This window comes from Thamnophis sirtalis, unplaced genomic scaffold (assembly GCF_051295495.1).
Source record: "Thamnophis sirtalis isolate CommonGarterSnake01/CBP01778 unplaced genomic scaffold, rThaSir2_p1.2 scaffold_12, whole genome shotgun sequence".
Classification (NCBI taxonomy): Eukaryota; Metazoa; Chordata; class Lepidosauria; order Squamata; family Natricidae; genus Thamnophis; species Thamnophis sirtalis.
The window spans coordinates 48,643,403-48,660,557 of NW_028261392.1; the positions used below are offsets into that span (position 1 = coordinate 48,643,403).

General features: G+C 37.5%; 1 protein-coding gene across 3 annotated transcripts in view; it reads left to right on the forward strand.

Moving 5' to 3' along the window:
• The window catches only part of NHS (NHS actin remodeling regulator), a 295,198-nt gene extending 280,601 nt beyond the window's left edge, over nt 1-14,597 (forward strand). For all 3 annotated transcript variants that reach the window (XM_014062797.2, XM_014062798.2, XM_087726337.1), the window contains 4 exons: nt 1,583-1,714; nt 3,060-6,005; nt 7,396-7,525; nt 11,236-14,597. In XM_014062797.2, coding sequence (XP_013918272.2) covers nt 1,583-1,714; nt 3,060-6,005; nt 7,396-7,525; nt 11,236-11,866 — 3,839 coding nt within the window. In that variant the 3' untranslated portion in view covers nt 11,867-14,597. The remainder of the gene's footprint in view (nt 1-1,582; nt 1,715-3,059; nt 6,006-7,395; nt 7,526-11,235) is intronic.
• The last annotated feature ends 2,558 nt before the right edge of the window (nt 14,598-17,155 follow it).

The window sequence follows — 17,155 nt, forward strand, 5'->3', positions numbered from 1 at the left end:
TAATTCAGCCTGGCCAGGTCAATTTCCACATCAGCAACCACTTCATACCAGGGTTGCAGTCTACCGGGGGGGTAGCCATCCGGGGTCTGCGGGGAGGGGCTCCTCCTCTTGAAATGTTTCTAGCTACTGTGATTGGGGTCGGCACTGGGTCATCTTGTTCAACTCCCCCTTCGTCTCCTCCAATTTCTCTCGGATCAAACAAGGTTTCTGTATACTTCCCTTCTGGTTCCTGGATATCGGCTTCTCTCTCCAGACCATTCTCACGGGCTCAGCGCATCTCCCATGCCCCTTCAAAGAGTTTCATCGCTTGGGACATCATAAGGTTCTCCTTCTCTGGGTCCCGCCAGTCAGCCACTGGTTTTCTGAGTCTCCTCATAGTAATTCCAGTCAGAGGTTCTTCAGGGTCCTCTTTCCGTCCCACTCCCCAAGTCCATCGGGGTCGAACGGATCGTTCTTCCAAGTGCAGGCCAGCCATTCGCTCCATCTCCAAAGGGCAGGCAGATGCAGCTGCTCCCATATCTTCTTGATCACTGCCTTGGTGAGACATCCTTCAGGTTTTGGATGCACCCCCCTCGGAAGGTGTCAGCTCCGGGATGGGTGCGAGATGAGATCCAGCTTAATGTCAAGGCTGCTTCACTTAATAACCAAGAAAGAAACCACTCAACTCCATTTTGCAGAATTAAGAGTACTTTTACTGATTATAAGTAAATAGAAGCTAAGCAAAGCTGGATCTGAGCAAAAGCGTGTGAAAGCATTAGATATCAATACATGACCCATACCCCTCTCCTGGGTAACCCCAGTCCATAGTTCAATCCAATATCTCCACAGCTGTCAGGTGGGAGACATCTTCAAAAATCATCATCAGGTTGGTATGCCGGACAGTTGGCCTTGGTGGGAAACTCCCCTCCTTGGCACATGTGCAGTAGATGGTGAGAACAATTCCCAATTAACAGTCCTCCTGTACAGTTTATTTCCCATACCCAAATACCATGCCCCCACTCCCCATTTCAATAGCAGCCGAAAAGCAAGCATCAGAATCGAGGCTGACATATTCGTTAATTGTTGACTCTTTTTTGTACCTAGAAATCAGTGTCAAAAGGTACAAATATGACATCAATCTGAATGGTATTTTACATGGATTGACATATGGGAAATCCAAAAATAGTTGGATTTGTCATAGTATCTTAACCTCCCTATTACATATCAGCAAAAAGATCAGAATCTTTCTTCCCCCCCCCCATTTTGTTTTAGTAATTTACAAAAAAAATGATCATCCTCCTGAATCCTAATTTTCATTTTACATATATCAGGGCCTCTAGAACATAATAATCTTGGAAAAACATTTTGGTAAGTAGTCCTTATAAGGAGAGTAGCTAACTTCCTCTCATTCCTCTCATTCCCTTCTCTCTTTTGGGAAGGTTAGCTGTGGTATGCAATTATTATTTTTTAAAGAATGTTAAGGTCTGTCTTCTATTTATTTTCAGTCATAATCTGAAAAGTTCATTTGACCCGATGTGGTCTTCCAGTCAAAACCATTGTTTATTGTTTCTAAAAGCTAATGTCACCTATTTATGGATTGCAGGAGTTGGTTTTGACCGAGAAGCTAGTATACGCTGTTCACTTGTTCACTCCCAATCCGTACTGCAGCGAAGACGGAAACTGAGAAGGAGAAAAACCATCTCTGGTATCCCCAGAAGAGTCCAACAAGAAATAGGTACAGTATAAATAAAATATTTCCTAGAGAGCTGTCGTAATGCAACTCTAGCTTGCTTTCAATGGTTTTCCAAATTTCTGATTGTGGTTTCAAGTATGATGCATTTGGTATGTTTTATTTGTTTCATATTTTTTGTAAATATTATTATTATTATTATTATATTATATTTATTTATTTATTATTTATTTATTTATTGGTTTTGTATGCCGCCCACTCTCGGAAGACTCCGGGCGGCTTACAATAAAAAGGGAAGGGGGATACAAAAATAATAATATTGCCACCCATCTTTATTGCTCCTTACAGAATCAGTCTCAATGTGTTGTAGGTATCACTTAGTAGAACAGATATACCTCTAGCTCACATTGTCTAAATACAATGTTACCTGATTTCTGTTGAATTGTGTTCTTTTAGTTTGCTCTATACATCAAAACTAAGTAGTTTAAATTATTTTTAAATTACTTTTCCTTGTAAAACCTAACAAATGTTTCCTGATAATGAATATGCTGATAAATTGCCACAGACTAATTTATTTATTCCAGTGATGATGGCAAAAGACCCGATCAAGGGACTAGTAAGATAAGAGACAGTAGACTCCACAACTGGATAGAGAACAGGGCAAAAGGCTCAGAGGAGATTCTCCTTAGTTCCTTGGACTGTAAAGGAAACTTGGGGAGGGGAAGAGATGTACTTTCAGACTTGCAAGAGTCTGTCAATGTAACTTTACAACAAAGTAGAATTAGCTCTTCTGTTTCTGATTCCTACTTGGATTATGCTGACAATTCCAAACAGTTGTACACATATTATCTGTTCTGAAAACTTGATCAATTAGTCCACCCCCACCACCCCATTTTTATGTATTACTTTTTTCTTTTAATTGCTAAATATTAAGTTCATTCAATTAGACAAGCTCACTTAGGGTGTTTTTTTTTCTTACACTGAACTAGAATCAATATTATATTATGGCGACAAATAAAAGATCAAGCTGGCATAAAACTAACCAGCTCCTTAATTTCAGATGCAGATTATTCCTTTGCAAGTATGCATTTTGAGTCTGCAGAGAAAACAACACTTGAGAGGATTGCAGAAATAGATTAATATTTCTCTGTTCAGATTAGTTTTCTTCTTTAATAAGGGTCATTGTTGGTAGTGCTAAGCACTGCTATGTGAAACATCTAGTGTGAAGATAGCAACTATTTTTATTTTAATTCTACTTTGTGAAAATTGGCATTAGCAAAACTAAAATCTACCTTTTCAACTTTTTAGGCCAATGTCAATATCATAATTTGTTAGCCAGTTGAAAAGTGTGATGACTGATGACTCACAAAATTTTATCTATATGTCCTAGATTCTGATGAATCACCAGTAGCAAGAGAACGGAATGTCATTGTGCATGCAAATCCAGACTTCTCTAATAACATCAACAGGAGATCAGGTACCCGAGACTCTGAGTGCCAAACAGAAGATATTCTCATTGCTGCCCCATCCCGGAGAAGAATACGTGCTCAGAGGGGTCAAAGTGCAGTAGCTTCACTGTCTCATTCAGCTGGCAACATATTGGTGCTGACAGATAATGGTGACTCTATGTTTACATCTGTGAGCAATCGTGTTCGATCAAGGAGTCTTCCTCGTGAAGGTGCTAGAGCCAATGAAAAAGACCACAACAATGGTGCCAAAATTTCAGCATATGAGGCAGAACACTTTTTAACAAATCAAGAACGAATTTCCACAAAGAATAAGGATGCTATTAATAACCATTGTTCACAAGAACACCATCCCAGGGGTTTAGCTTGTTCCCAGCATTTTCATAGTCCAGATCATAACTCAAATGAAAGAGGGAGGTCAAGGTTTTCAAGGATAGTAGATTCTGGAAGTTGTGATATTTCTTCAAACTCTGATACCTTTGGAAGTCCAATTCACTCTATCTCCACAGCTGGGGTTCTTCTCAGCAGTCACATGGACCAGAAAGATGAACATCAATCATCCAGTGGAAACTGGAGTGGAAGTAGCTCAACATGTCCTTCCCAAACATCTGAAACAATTCCTCCTGCTGCTTCACCTCCACTGACAGGTTCTTCACACTGTGATTCAGAATTATCACTGAACATTGCCTCTAATGTTAATGAAGATTCAAGTATTTTCATAATTGAACACTACAGTGAACATAAAATTAGAGGTCACAGGGCAAGTTCTTTCACTTCTGATCTTCTAGATGACCCTAACAATAGCAACACAAGTGACAGTGAGTGGAATTATTTGCATCATCATCATGATGCATCCTGCCATCAAGATTTCAGCCCCGAACATCCCAAGACTGATAGTCTGGGCTGTCCAAGTTTTACTAGCATGGCCACTTATGACAGTTTTGTAGAGAAGACTCCATTGGATAAAGCAGAGACTAGTTCACATTTTTCAGTTGATACTGAAGGCTACTATACCTCCATGCACTTTGACTGTGGACTCAAAGGAGATAAAAGTTATATTTGTAACTATGCAGCTGTGGGCTCTGAAAATTGCCAGAATGCAAGTTTTGCTTCCAATCTCACTCACTGTAATTGGCAAAATTATATGGATCATAGGAAGCAAGGAAAAGCAGGCATTTCTCTAAAGAAACCAAAGGCGAAGCCAGCCCCACCAAAACGCAGTTCATCTTTAAGGAAATCTGACACTAGAACAGATATTTTGGAGAAAAAAGAACCAAAGATAAATAGTGGGCAGCAACATATGCCTCATACTTCCAGGGAAATGAAGCTGCCCCTCGAGTTTGCAAACACACCTTCAAGGGTAGAAAGTACTCACCTGCCAAGTAAACAGAAACCTTCCTGGCATAATCAGGATGAGAATGATGTAAAGGGCCTCCCTTTTGATTCCATGGACATTGCATCATTTAAAGATGAAGGTGCTGAACAACCTCACTATGCAGATCTCTGGCTTCTAAATGACTTGAAATCTAATGATCCCTATAGATCTTTATCTAATTCAAGCACTGCTACGGGTACTACAGTCGTAGAATGCATAAAGTCACCAGAAGGTTCTGAATCTCAAACATCACAGTCTGGATCAAGAGCCACCACTCCTTCTCTTCCTTCTGCTGAGAATGAGTTTAAGTTGGCATCCCCAGAAAAACTGGCTGGTTTAGCTTCTCCTTCAAGTGGCTATTCCAGTCAGTCAGAAACCCCAACATCATCATTTCCAACAGCATTTTTTTCTGGTCCCCTATCCCCAGGAGGGAATAAAAGAAAGCCAAAAGTACCAGAAAGGAAATCCTCATTACAACAATCTTCTTCTAAAGATGGCAACATATTTTTAAACAAAGATTTAGAACTTCCGGTTATACCTCCTACTCATCTTGACCTAAGTGCTCTTCATAATGTTTTGATTAAACCATATGCTCCCAGACCCCAGCTACATGCTTTTAACAATAACAAATCAAATATGATAGAAGAAGTAATGAATTCTAATTCTTCACCAGCTCTTGCTATTACACCTTCCGTGCTGAAGTCAGTACATCTTCGATCAATTAATAAGCCTGAAGAAAAGAAACAGAAAGACAATCCAGATTTTCTACCCATTCAAGAACATAGTTTGGTAACTGCTATTTCTTCATGCAAAATGAAACCACGCCTGAGTAAAAAACAAGTGTCACATCAGTTCTTCATGGAAGATGCCATAGTGTCTTATATCAATCCCTCCCCAGTACAGATAAGCCCAGAACAACTACTAGGAGAAGATATTTTAACCTTTACTGAAAGAAATATATGTCAAGAGAATCTAAACTCATTTCTAGAGAGTGTTCCAGCAGCTAAGAGTGTACCAGATCAAATACATTCAGTACAAGGGATTTTGCTAGAACATACAACTAATAAAGCTTGTGGGTTTTCTGAATTTCCACAAGGCACAACAATTTTTCCAAGCAATCTTGAAGGCAAAATTACTTGTGGATCAGAACAGAATAAGAGTATTAACCCCGTGCAGTCTCCATATGAATTACCTGCACACTGTGAACAAAAGTCAAAATATGAACCACTACATGAAGATATTCCTCGGTCTGACTCCTTAACTTGGGGAGCAGATACTTGTTATCAGCTGAAGCATCAGCTTGATATAAGCCAACTTGATGACAAAGTGCCTGAGAATATCAATTATCAACCAGAAATCTCAAATATAGATTCACTAAGTGAAAAATGCTCTGAAAATGATATCATGTCAGGTATTGCAACCAAAAGTGCCTCAGATGACAGTGATAGCAGAGCAGCTGAGACACAAGAAACTACAGAAGATGATACCTTAAAAGGTTAGTTCTTAATTATTCCTACATTGCTAATGGTAGCACCAAATGCTAGAAATGTTACTTGATCATATTAATGGATAATTTCCAGAATTTCATTAATTTCAATGAAACATTAACATATTGCACTAATAAATGTATGATTCTTTGAAGAAATATAGAGCTAGTCCTTGACCTATGACCTAAGTTATAACAGCACTGAACAAATAGTCATTATGACTGGTTCTTGGGGTTCAGCCATCCCAGCACCCCCATGGTCTCAAGATATAGGACAGTGATGGCTAACCTTTTTGTTGTTATGTGCCCAAACGTCCCTCCTTGCACTCTTTTTTGGGCCTGGAAGGCCTCCTGCACCAACCTGGAAACCAAAAATGGGCCCCAAGGGAGCCCGCACAAGGCCCAAAAATTCAATGTGAGTGCCCCTGTGCATGCACCCCACCCTCCCATGCATGTGTGTCCCTTGCATGTGCCCCCCATGCATGCGTGGCAGAGATCAGAAGACCAGCTGGCCAGCAGAAGGCACGTGCACATGCACAGTGGAGCTGAGCCTGGGGCGATGGCTGGCATGCCTGCAGGGAAGTCTCTGCGTGCCACCTGTGGCTTGTGTGCCATAGGCTCACTATCATAGGAGCTTGGTAATTGGTTCACACTCACAACCAGTTTTACAATACCTTGTGATCATGTGATTGCCATTTACAACCTTTCCTGCTGCCTTCTACAGAAAATCTCCCATTCTGTGTTTGCACTGTGCTAGCCACTCATGCACCCACCCTCCCTAACCTGTACTACCCCTGTCACATATTCTCATGCACTCTGTTCAATCCAAGCTATGCCTCTCTCACACTACCTCGCACCTTTCTGCACGCACCCCCCAATACACACTGCACCTCTCATGCACCCTCTCTAACCTTGAACCATGCTTTTCTGGACTCCCCTTGCTCTCTTCGTCACCAAGTTGCAGCCACTCACCTGCCTGGGATTTACAATTTCCTGTCATCTTCCCCACTGACTTCCGCTGTGGGAAGCCAGCAGGATGTTACCTGCTGACTTGTTATCCTTAACAATTGCGGGATTTGACTGACAATGGCAACTGGGACTGCAGGGATTGGTGTTGCTAAGCAGTGCTGTTAAAGTTTATGACTGCATTGGTTAGTGATGGAAAATTCCACTCCCAAGCACTGTCATAAGCCAAGGACTATCTATGAATATGTGTATACATAAATCTGCAATTTCTTTTAATAAACAAAAAAGCTTTTTATCATTAATATTAATTTAACAGTTTATCCAATATTTAGCTCTAATTCTTACACACCTAATTCCATTAATTAAGGAGACTATGTAATAAAATTCTGGTACCTGATTCTTAGCAGTTTTCTTTATTGCTTTTTTTTTAAAGAATCTTTTGTGAGTGATGATTCTATAATCTCACCCATAAATGAGGACTCTCAAATTGAAGTAGAAGAAGAGTTTTTGATGTCTCCAAATAAACCGCGAACAACAGAGGATCTGTTTGCAGTAATTCACCGGTAAGTTAATGTTACCATAACTGGAAACTGTAATTTTATTGCCATATTAGCAATTTATTCGACATAATAGTAATAAAGTGCTTGTTTCAGAAACGTTATTTTTCAGCCCAGACCAATATAACTATTTCTATAGTTTAAAGCATGGTAGGAATTGCAGACCATCAGATAGGTATGTTGTTTCAATGAAAAATCAAGGGAAATGTTCCTTAGAAACTGCTTTGTGAAAGCGAAATGGCCATATTCCCACCTTGTTTCTCCCTACTGCAAGTGCCAGTAGAACATGCAAAACCCCAAACTGAAGAAAATATCAGGGAAGTTAAGTTGTTTCCCACTCAAATCAGGGATACAAGTTTAATGCATGACTTTTTATGAAATATTTTATTGATTGATTACTTGATTATCTGCCATCAAGTTGGTGTCAGCTTGGACCAACCACACAGGCAAACTTTCTCCAGAACAGTCTGTCTCCCTCGCCACTATGTTCTATACACCATGTTGTATGGCTTCCCCTTCTATGTATATGTTTTGCATAGAGCAATGGAATGTTCTAGAATTCCAATTTTCCTAAGAATATTCCACAACTTGATATAGTTGAAACATTCAAAGACCTTCAATGTCTCAATGAAGTACATATTATTGACTTATTTTTTTGTATTCTTTGACTTTCCCATTAATGTCTCTTGTTTCCTGTTTCTTGTTCAAGGTAGCTTGGACATCTGCTATCTCCTTTTCCTATGTAGAGTTCTAATTTGTGTCGAGTGATCTTAAGCATTATTTTGCTAATATGTGAAATGTAGCATATTGTATAATATTTTGCACAATCTGTTAAGTCATTTCTTTGATATTGATTTGCAGACTCATGTCTTCCAAACTTGGCCACTATGACTTTCTCCAGTTTCACTGCCATAGTTTAGGTAGAATCTTTACTAATTCTGCTGTTGTAGGCACGTCTTTGCTGTATTAATTAAGCTTTTCTAGCTCCTTTTACCAATAATGTAGTCATTTTTTTGTTGTTTACTCTGTCTGGCAATGTCTATGTACATTGGCATTTATTTATTTTTTTGGTTGAAGACTATGTTTCAATGAAAAACATCTTTAGATTGGCAAAAACTGGCACCATTCTTCTGCTTTATTTCTATTTCTTGTGCCATATAGTCCAATTACATTTTTCTCTTTGCTACTTACAGCAATGATTTTTCAGTCTCCAACCACAAGCACTATGGACTGCTTGCATTTTCTGTCAATTTCCATTTGAACATGAAGATAAATCTCACCAACCTCCAGTTCTTTTACATCAGTAGTTGGAGCATAACCTGGATAACAGTTATAGCAAAGAGTTTTGCATTAAGTCTAACTGATGCTATTCAATCATTGACTCTATTGCATGCAAATATTGCTATATTTGTAGAATAAAAAAGAGCTGGAAGGATCCTTGGAGTCTTCTATTCCATCCCCCTTCTCAAGCAAAAGAATGTATACTATTTCAGATAAGTGACTGTCTACTACAGTGATGGTGAACCTTTTTTGGCACCAAGTGTCCAAACAAGAACGTATGTGCATACATGTTTATGTGTGTGCGCCAGAGCACCAGAAACCCAAAGATCAGCTGGTTGGCGTGCACATGTGTGTTTTGCAGGCCAGTTTCAGGCTGGTTTCCGGGCCATTTTCCAGGTGTTTGGGGGGTGTTTTGGGGCCGTTTCTGGGTGTTTCCAGGTGCTCCAGTGCCCGCCTGAAAACGGCCTGAAAATGCCCCAAAACCGGCCTGGAAAATGGCCTGGTTTGGGGGCATTTTTCAGGCCATTTTCAGGCTATTTTCTGGCTCCTGCAAAGACCAGCTGGCCATGCCAGAAACCAGAAGAGCAGCTCGCAATGCCGCCCATGCCCACAGAGAGGGCTCTGCATACTACCTCTGGCACACGTGCCATAGGTTCATCATCACAAGTCTAGTATCTTCTTTAAAACCTCCAGTAATGGAGCGGCCATGATTTCTGAAGGCAAGCTGTTCCACTGATCAATTATCCTTGCTGTTAGGAAGTTTCTCCTTAATTCCAGGTTGCTTCTCTCTTTGGTTAGTTTCCAACCATTGTTTCTTGTCCTGCCCTCTAGTGCTTTGTAGGATAATTCAACCCCCTCTTCTTTGTGCAAGCCCCTGAAATACTGAAATACTGCTATCATGTTACCCCTAATTCTTCGTTTCTTTAGACTAGCCAAATCCAAATCCTACAGTGGTTCTTCATAAGCTTTAGTCTCCAGGCCTTTGATCATCTTTGTTGCCCTTCTCTGAACTTTTTCCAAAGTCTCAACATCTTTTTTGTAGTATGGTGACCAAAATTGGTTGCAGTATTCCAGATGTGGTTACTAGTCTTACTTGATTATCTGCCATCAAGTTGGTGTCAGCTTGGACCAACCACACAGGCAAACTTTCTCCAGAACAGTCTGTCTCCCTCGCCACTATGTAGTTTTATAAAGCTTTTCTGACGAAATAAACACTGTTCTTTTTTGTTTTGTTTTTCATATTGTAAGATCTTATGATTGAAAGTGGCCAATTTCAATTCATTATTATTAGATAATGTCTAAGATAACAATATGTAGCTAACTCATTTGTCTCTCATTGTCTTGAGCTTTCCCATATTCAGGTTTTCTACATTCCACGTTCCCAGTGCAAATTTTATTTTTGCAACTTTGGATTCTTTTCCTTCATAGCAACCTCAGCAGTTAGATGTCAAGAATAATTTAATCTTGCCACACCATAAATACTTTTAGTACTCTAAATGATCCTCGCTCATGCTGTATAACATGTTCAGTACCATTTAACCTGACAGACCACCATCTGACACTATAATGCAAATCGCTTTATAGAAACTATCCATGTGATTTTCTTGGTAAAATATAGAAGTGGCTTACCATTGCCTTCTCCTGCAGAATATGAATTGATGCCTCTGCCATTGTTGCTAAAGTAATCAGCCATTTCTAGCATCTTACCATATCTCCTATAAGTAACTGTCTCATTTTACCTAGGATGACTTTCATGACTTGGGCAATCCTACAGAGTGTATATATATTTTAGGTGTACATTTCCAGCATCCTTTGCTCATCCTTCCTAGGCTTGATGAGGCAGCACAGATTAACTCAAAGGGACCTGAAATTTTACTAATCTTCATATAAGGATACCAAACTCTTATCAAGGTTTGATAGATACATTAAAAAATCTTGTAATTGTAGTGATCCAGATATGTCATCATAATTTGCATACCACAGCTATCATATATTACTGGCACCAGATTTGTCTTGGTCCAAGCTTTTTTTTTTTTTTTGCTTTGCAATATTTCCTAAATTATCAGGGTGGAGGGACAATATACTAAATATAACTAAATTCCATTTCACCAGCCCTGGTCTTTTAGTTTTACAATTTTCCCTTTCCCTTTCCAATTTAGACAATATTGTGAGTTCTACTATCTGGAAGGTAAAGCCCTCATTTTCATGGATGATAAATTAGATTTTTAGTTATGTAGTTATTAATAGTGCAGTAGGAGAGTTCTATAATGAGATTTGATTTAAATTTCTGGACCTGGGCAATAGACCCCAAAATGCTATGCTATATAACATATAATTGTATCAATTTTTATTATGTGTAATTAGATAAATTCACATAGATATGAATATTTATGTTTTGGTACCATGAATGTTGAATATAATTCTTTTCATGATAGGTCAAAAAGGAAAGTGCTTGGAAGAAAGGATTCTGGAGACCTTTCTTCAAGGAACAGACTGAAAGCTTCATCTAGTAGTAATAGTGTGTCTTCTGTCAGCAGCACCTCACCTGCAACTAATATTCCCCTCACTCCTACCAGTGTGGGAAGTCCAGCATGCAGCCACAGGTCTCCTGGACTTATTTATCGGAATGCCAAAAAGTCCAGTACCTCAAATGAGGAATTTAAACTACTGCTCTTGAAAAAAGGTAGTCGGTCTGATTCTAGCTATAGGATGTCAGCCACTGAGATACTAAAGAGCCCTATTTCTCCCAAATCTCCCGGAGAACTAATTGGGGATACTCTTCAAACTGCAGATGAACCCTTCCAAGCCTCATCAAGAGCTGAGGCATTAGCTCCTCTCCCTCCTTGTCCCCCAAGGATAAACGTAGAAGGGTTTTCTTCCAAAAGTTTTCCCACATCAGCATCTTCACGTGTAGGACGATCACGAGCACCTCCAACTGCAAGCAGTAGCCGATACAGTGTTCGCTGTCGATTATATAACACCCCAATGCAAGCCATTTCAGAAGGAGAGACAGAGAATTCAGATGGGAGCCCACATGATGATCGTTCTTCTCAAAGCTCAACATAAATTGCCTAAGGGTCTGAGCACAATTCTGACTGTTAAATGGGGGAACTCTGCATTTTCTAAACTCATTTCACTTTAAAAAGCCTATTCTGTAGCAGTCAAATACCTTAAAAGGCAATATGTGATGCTTGAAAATGTTAAAGAATGCTGAAAGATGGGATTAAATGATCTGTAGGTATTTATTATGACCCATTTTCTATGACTAGAAATATATGGTTAACTTTTAATTCCCCCCCCCATTCTTCTTTCCACCGTCAATGTAAATTTATCCAGTTTTCTATATTCCTTTTTTCTTTCCAGAAACATTACATTACTTTTATGCTTCCCTAGGAGTGGCAAACATAAAATTGGTGAGGAATTAGTATTTTTTTTACATTAAAATGAATTGAAACAAAATAGAATGGACAAAACAGATGTACATTTCTGTATTTTTGATAAGCAAATGTAAATAAAATTATTGCAGAGAAAAATGCGGTGGGTGACAAATGCAAACTATCTTATATGAAAACAAAGGCTAAAGATATGGTAATGACTGTATTCTGTGAATACAATTTTCAGATCAAGTTTATTTACATATCAATCACTACCGCTATTAAATAATTAAAGCCTCTAACATGAATTTAACACTTGGATTAGTGGAAATCCTATTAATAAAAACTATGAAATTAAGTAATATCTGATTTTCTTTGACAACGTCATTCCAAGCAAGCTAATTTTAAAACAAATTCTTTGAAAAGAGGCTAATGACAAATAGTACAATGTTTATAAACCAGGTTTTCTGCTCTGGCTTCCCCCTCTTAAGAATTCTGAGAAGTGTGGCTATGTGGAATTTTTTTAGTATATCAAAAATTGTATCACTTTTGACTGATTTCTTCACTTGTCACTTAAAACAATTTTAAAGTTCTTTAAAGTTTTTTCCATTCTCATATCTTCATTTAGTTTCTTTCCTTGCCATCCTCCACTTGTTTACATACTGCAGTTGTCTGAGGAAATCTTTGTGTTGGATGGTCTTGAATACTTATAAACAAGGTATTGCACTGAACATGAGGACTACAAAGAAACTACAAAAGAAGAAACATTAAAGAAAATCTAAAACAAGAATCTAAAGCTCATATAAATAGCCATAGATTTAAAATGGGAAAGAAAAAGGAAAATAGACAATCAGCCAAATATTCATTTATTATTAGAGCAATAGAAGAAGAAAAATGAAATAGAGGAAAAATGAGGTTTAATAAGCAATAAGCAATACAAAATATGAAAAATAGATGCAAAGATCTGCCTTAAAAGTCAACTTACAATTGAAATAAACTAGCATTAATCATCAAAATCCAAATAGAACAGTGAATTTTAAGAACTAATTAGATACATGATAGACACATACAAATACACACACACACAAACACACACTGAGAACTTCAGAGATACAAATAAAAGGTATCTGTGATACTATCCTAAGACAAAATCTTTTCAAGGGACAGTTTGGGATGGCTCAGAGATTGAGAATTTTGTTTTTATATACATTTAATACTAAATTAAAGGGTTTTTTAATTTAAATTTGAGCCTTGAGTAACTGAATCCTAGGCTATGCTCATATCCTATTTATTCCATTTTAGTTAGTGTATCCTGAAATTTTATGAACCTGCTGTGGTTAGAATGCAGTACTGCAGGCTACTTCTGTTGGCTGCCAGCTGCCTGCAATTTGGCAGTTCAAATTCCACTAGGCTCAATGTTGACTCAGCCTTCCATCCTTCCGAGGTCAGTAAAATGAAGACCCAGATTGTTGGGGGCAATATGCTGACTCTGTAAAACTGCTTAGAGAGGGCTGTAAAGCACTGTGAAGCAGTATATAAGTCTAAGTGCTATTGCTATTTATATGTAAAAGTACCTACATCTAGAGTTCTCTGAGGAAATCCTTAAATTGGCTTTCAGATTTCTGTTGGCTGGTCTTCTCTGCAATTGCTGCAGAATGATGCTAATAATATTTTTTTTAGTAGTTATAAACAAGAATTGCACTGAACATGCAGACTGCATAGAAACTAGAAAAGTAGAAACATTAAAGAAAATCTAGATTTTTAATCTTTCCCAGTCATATTATACCATATAGTACAGTGCACATAATAACTTCGCGTAACTAGTATAAACTATACTATTCCAGCTGCAGTATGCTTATAATGACTGCAATATGCTTATAATGGCAAATTTTATTTGCATTAAGAGAATAAATTTGTTAAGTAATTACAAACTCAGGAAAAATAATTTAATTTTTTTAAATTATAAAACAAAACTCCATTTATATCAGGATCTTTCTTTACTGCTCCTTTACTATCATAGGAATGCCAAGATTCTAGATTTCTGAGTTGTATTTTATAGGCTAGCAACACTTTACTATAAGGCTGGAAATTTAATCAAGTTTTTCTTTAAATTGGGACTGTGTCAATCATCAGTAACATTTATACACTTTGCCTTAAATTGCTCATTCCATAACAGCTAGACAATAACTTCATCTGGGTATCTGCAGATTTGGCTCATTACTTGTATAGACCACTACAGATCACCATGAGCTCTGCCTTTAGTTCTCCACTTATCGATCATATATCCATAATTTTTATCTCTTTCATAGGTTTGCTGTGAGGGTCAAATGGGAAAGCTGCCTAGAAGAAAGTTATGTAGGCTACAAAGGTGATTAAATAGTGTGATTAATATTTATCTTATGTGCAAGTTATTGAAAAACAATAAAATACCGTATATTGTTTTCTAATTCCTTAGGTAAACACATAATTGTCACTTTGTCCATCATCTTGTAGATTTAATAATTCAGTGTTTCAGTTCTAACAAAGAACTACAATTCCCAGAGTTCTTAGGGGAAGCCATATCCAAGGAACAGATATGAGCGCTATAGTGCCACCATAACTATTAGCATTGGTGTTTGGAATGAAAAACACATGTAAAAAGGACAGCAGAAATAACATTTTTTAAAAACCTCCTTTAAAAAAAATGTTAGGTATCCAGCTTTTTCTATGACATTTGGCACTAAATATGGCCAGTGATTATAGTTGTTTCATACTACTATTACAACTAGATTGTTGGGAAACCTAGCAATGCTCTGATAAATAAAACAAAATTAATTTCATGTTCATAGCTAAGTAACTATTAAGCATGCAACAAATGCTATTGATTCACGAATAAACTGTACAATAATAATGCAATGAAGCTTTGTATGGACAATATTCATCCTACCTGAATATTTATGAAAACGACACTGTAAAAAAATAAGAACTAGGCATATGTATGCATCCTTTATACATCTTATAAACATGGAATGGGGAAAGTCTCTGATTCATATTGCTCAGTTACTTTCTATCTAGATTTTACTAAAAATGTTTACAGGAAAGGAGTCCATAGTAGATGGGGTACAGAAGAAATCAGAGCAAATATTATGACTAAATGAAAGCAGGGGAAAGCTGGATTACTTGAAGTTGCTTGAAGTTTTTTGTTAGAAGACCAAAAGCAAAAGCATGCTGATGGATCAAATTACAGTAGAGATTTTTAAAAGTCATTCCAAATATAATATTTTCCCAAGATACAACCCATCCATTTGCCATGTGTAACCTGTTCTAAAATGAATTATTTGAATCGGGTTGTAAAATACAGTTTATCAAACTGGAGAACTAATTAAAGCAGAACTTAGAAAGAAAGATTTTGACACTATTTCGAGATGAAATGTATTCTCAAATTCTGACTAAGTATAGTAACTGATTTAAGTACCATATTTTTCGGAGTATAAGACTCACCTTTTTCCCTCAAAAAAGAAGCTGAAAATCTGGGTGCATCTTATACACTGAATACAGCATTTTTTGCTTCCTGAAACCCCGCCCCCTTCACCAAAATGGCTGTGCATAACCTTATGAGCCTTGCAGAGTGCTCCTGGGGGCTGGGGAGGGCAGAAATTAGCAAAAAATGGGCTGTTTTTTGCTCAATTCTGCCCCTCCCAGCCCCCAGGAGCACTCTATAAGCCTCCTAAAGGCTATGTATGCCCTTTTTTGATAAAGAAAACGGGTCCGTTTTTGTGAAAAATGGGCCGCTTTGGGAAGGTCTGCAGAGTGCAAAAACTGTTTTTTAAATTTGCCTCTTTAAAACCTTGGTGTGTCATACTCTGAAAAATATGGTAAGTAGTCATTAGTAGAGAAAGGCAACTCCTGGGGAAGGTGGCTTCAAACAGAAATAAATTCTTGTAGCAATCTAGGAAAAGTGAAAACCAGGGGAGGATTATTTCTTACAATGCTCACAATAAGTAGTGAGAACATTAACTTTAAATATTGAGTAAATTATTGCATATATATATATATATATATATATATATATATATATGTATGTATGTATGTATGTATGTATGTATGTATGTGTATGTATGTATGTATGTATGTATGTATGTATGTATGTATGTATGTATATATATATATATATATATATATATAATCACATAACTATTTTTTCCTTTATAACAGATTGATAAAAACATGCAGTATTTTTTTAGACTTAAAATCCTCCAGAATGTGTGTGTGTGTGTGGAGGGGGTTATAAAAGAATGGTTAGCATGTGTACAGAAAGAGATATGGGAATAGAGTCCTTGCTCAATTCTAAGATTTGCCATGTAGGCAAAGTATTTAATTGAGCTTATTTGCATAGGTGAACCAGGATGTCATGATAAACTATCATAGTAGTTTGAGATCAGTTAGTTAGGAGAACAATAATTGAGTGAAATAGATGACTTAGTATTGGAAAAGCAGTGTGGTAGAATGATTAACATGTTGGGTTAGGACCAAGGAGACCAAATGTCTAATTATTCTTTGGTTATGGTAGCTCAACTGTTGACACTTGGGCTGATCAGTTTCTTTCGGTCTAACTCTCTGAAAGTACTGAGTACAATGCCTTGAGCTCCTAAATGAAAGGCATGGTAGAAATGTAACAAACAAATTATATTAATATGCAGCAATTGTAGCTAACTCATGAAAGCAGAATTTAGGAAGAAAGGTTTGAAACCATTTTGAGATAAAATGTATTGTCAAGTTTAGACTAAGTCCAGTAACTGATTTAAGTAGGTAGTCACTGGTAGAGAAAAGTAGCTCCTGGAGAAGGTGGCTTCAACCAGAAGTAAATTCTTGTAGGAATCTAGGAAAAATGAAAATCAGGGGAGGATTATTTCTTATAATGCTCACAATAAGCAGTGAGGATACTTACAATAAGTAGTAGGTTGTCAAAAAGGAAGTGAAAGAGAATGTGTTGGAGGGAGAG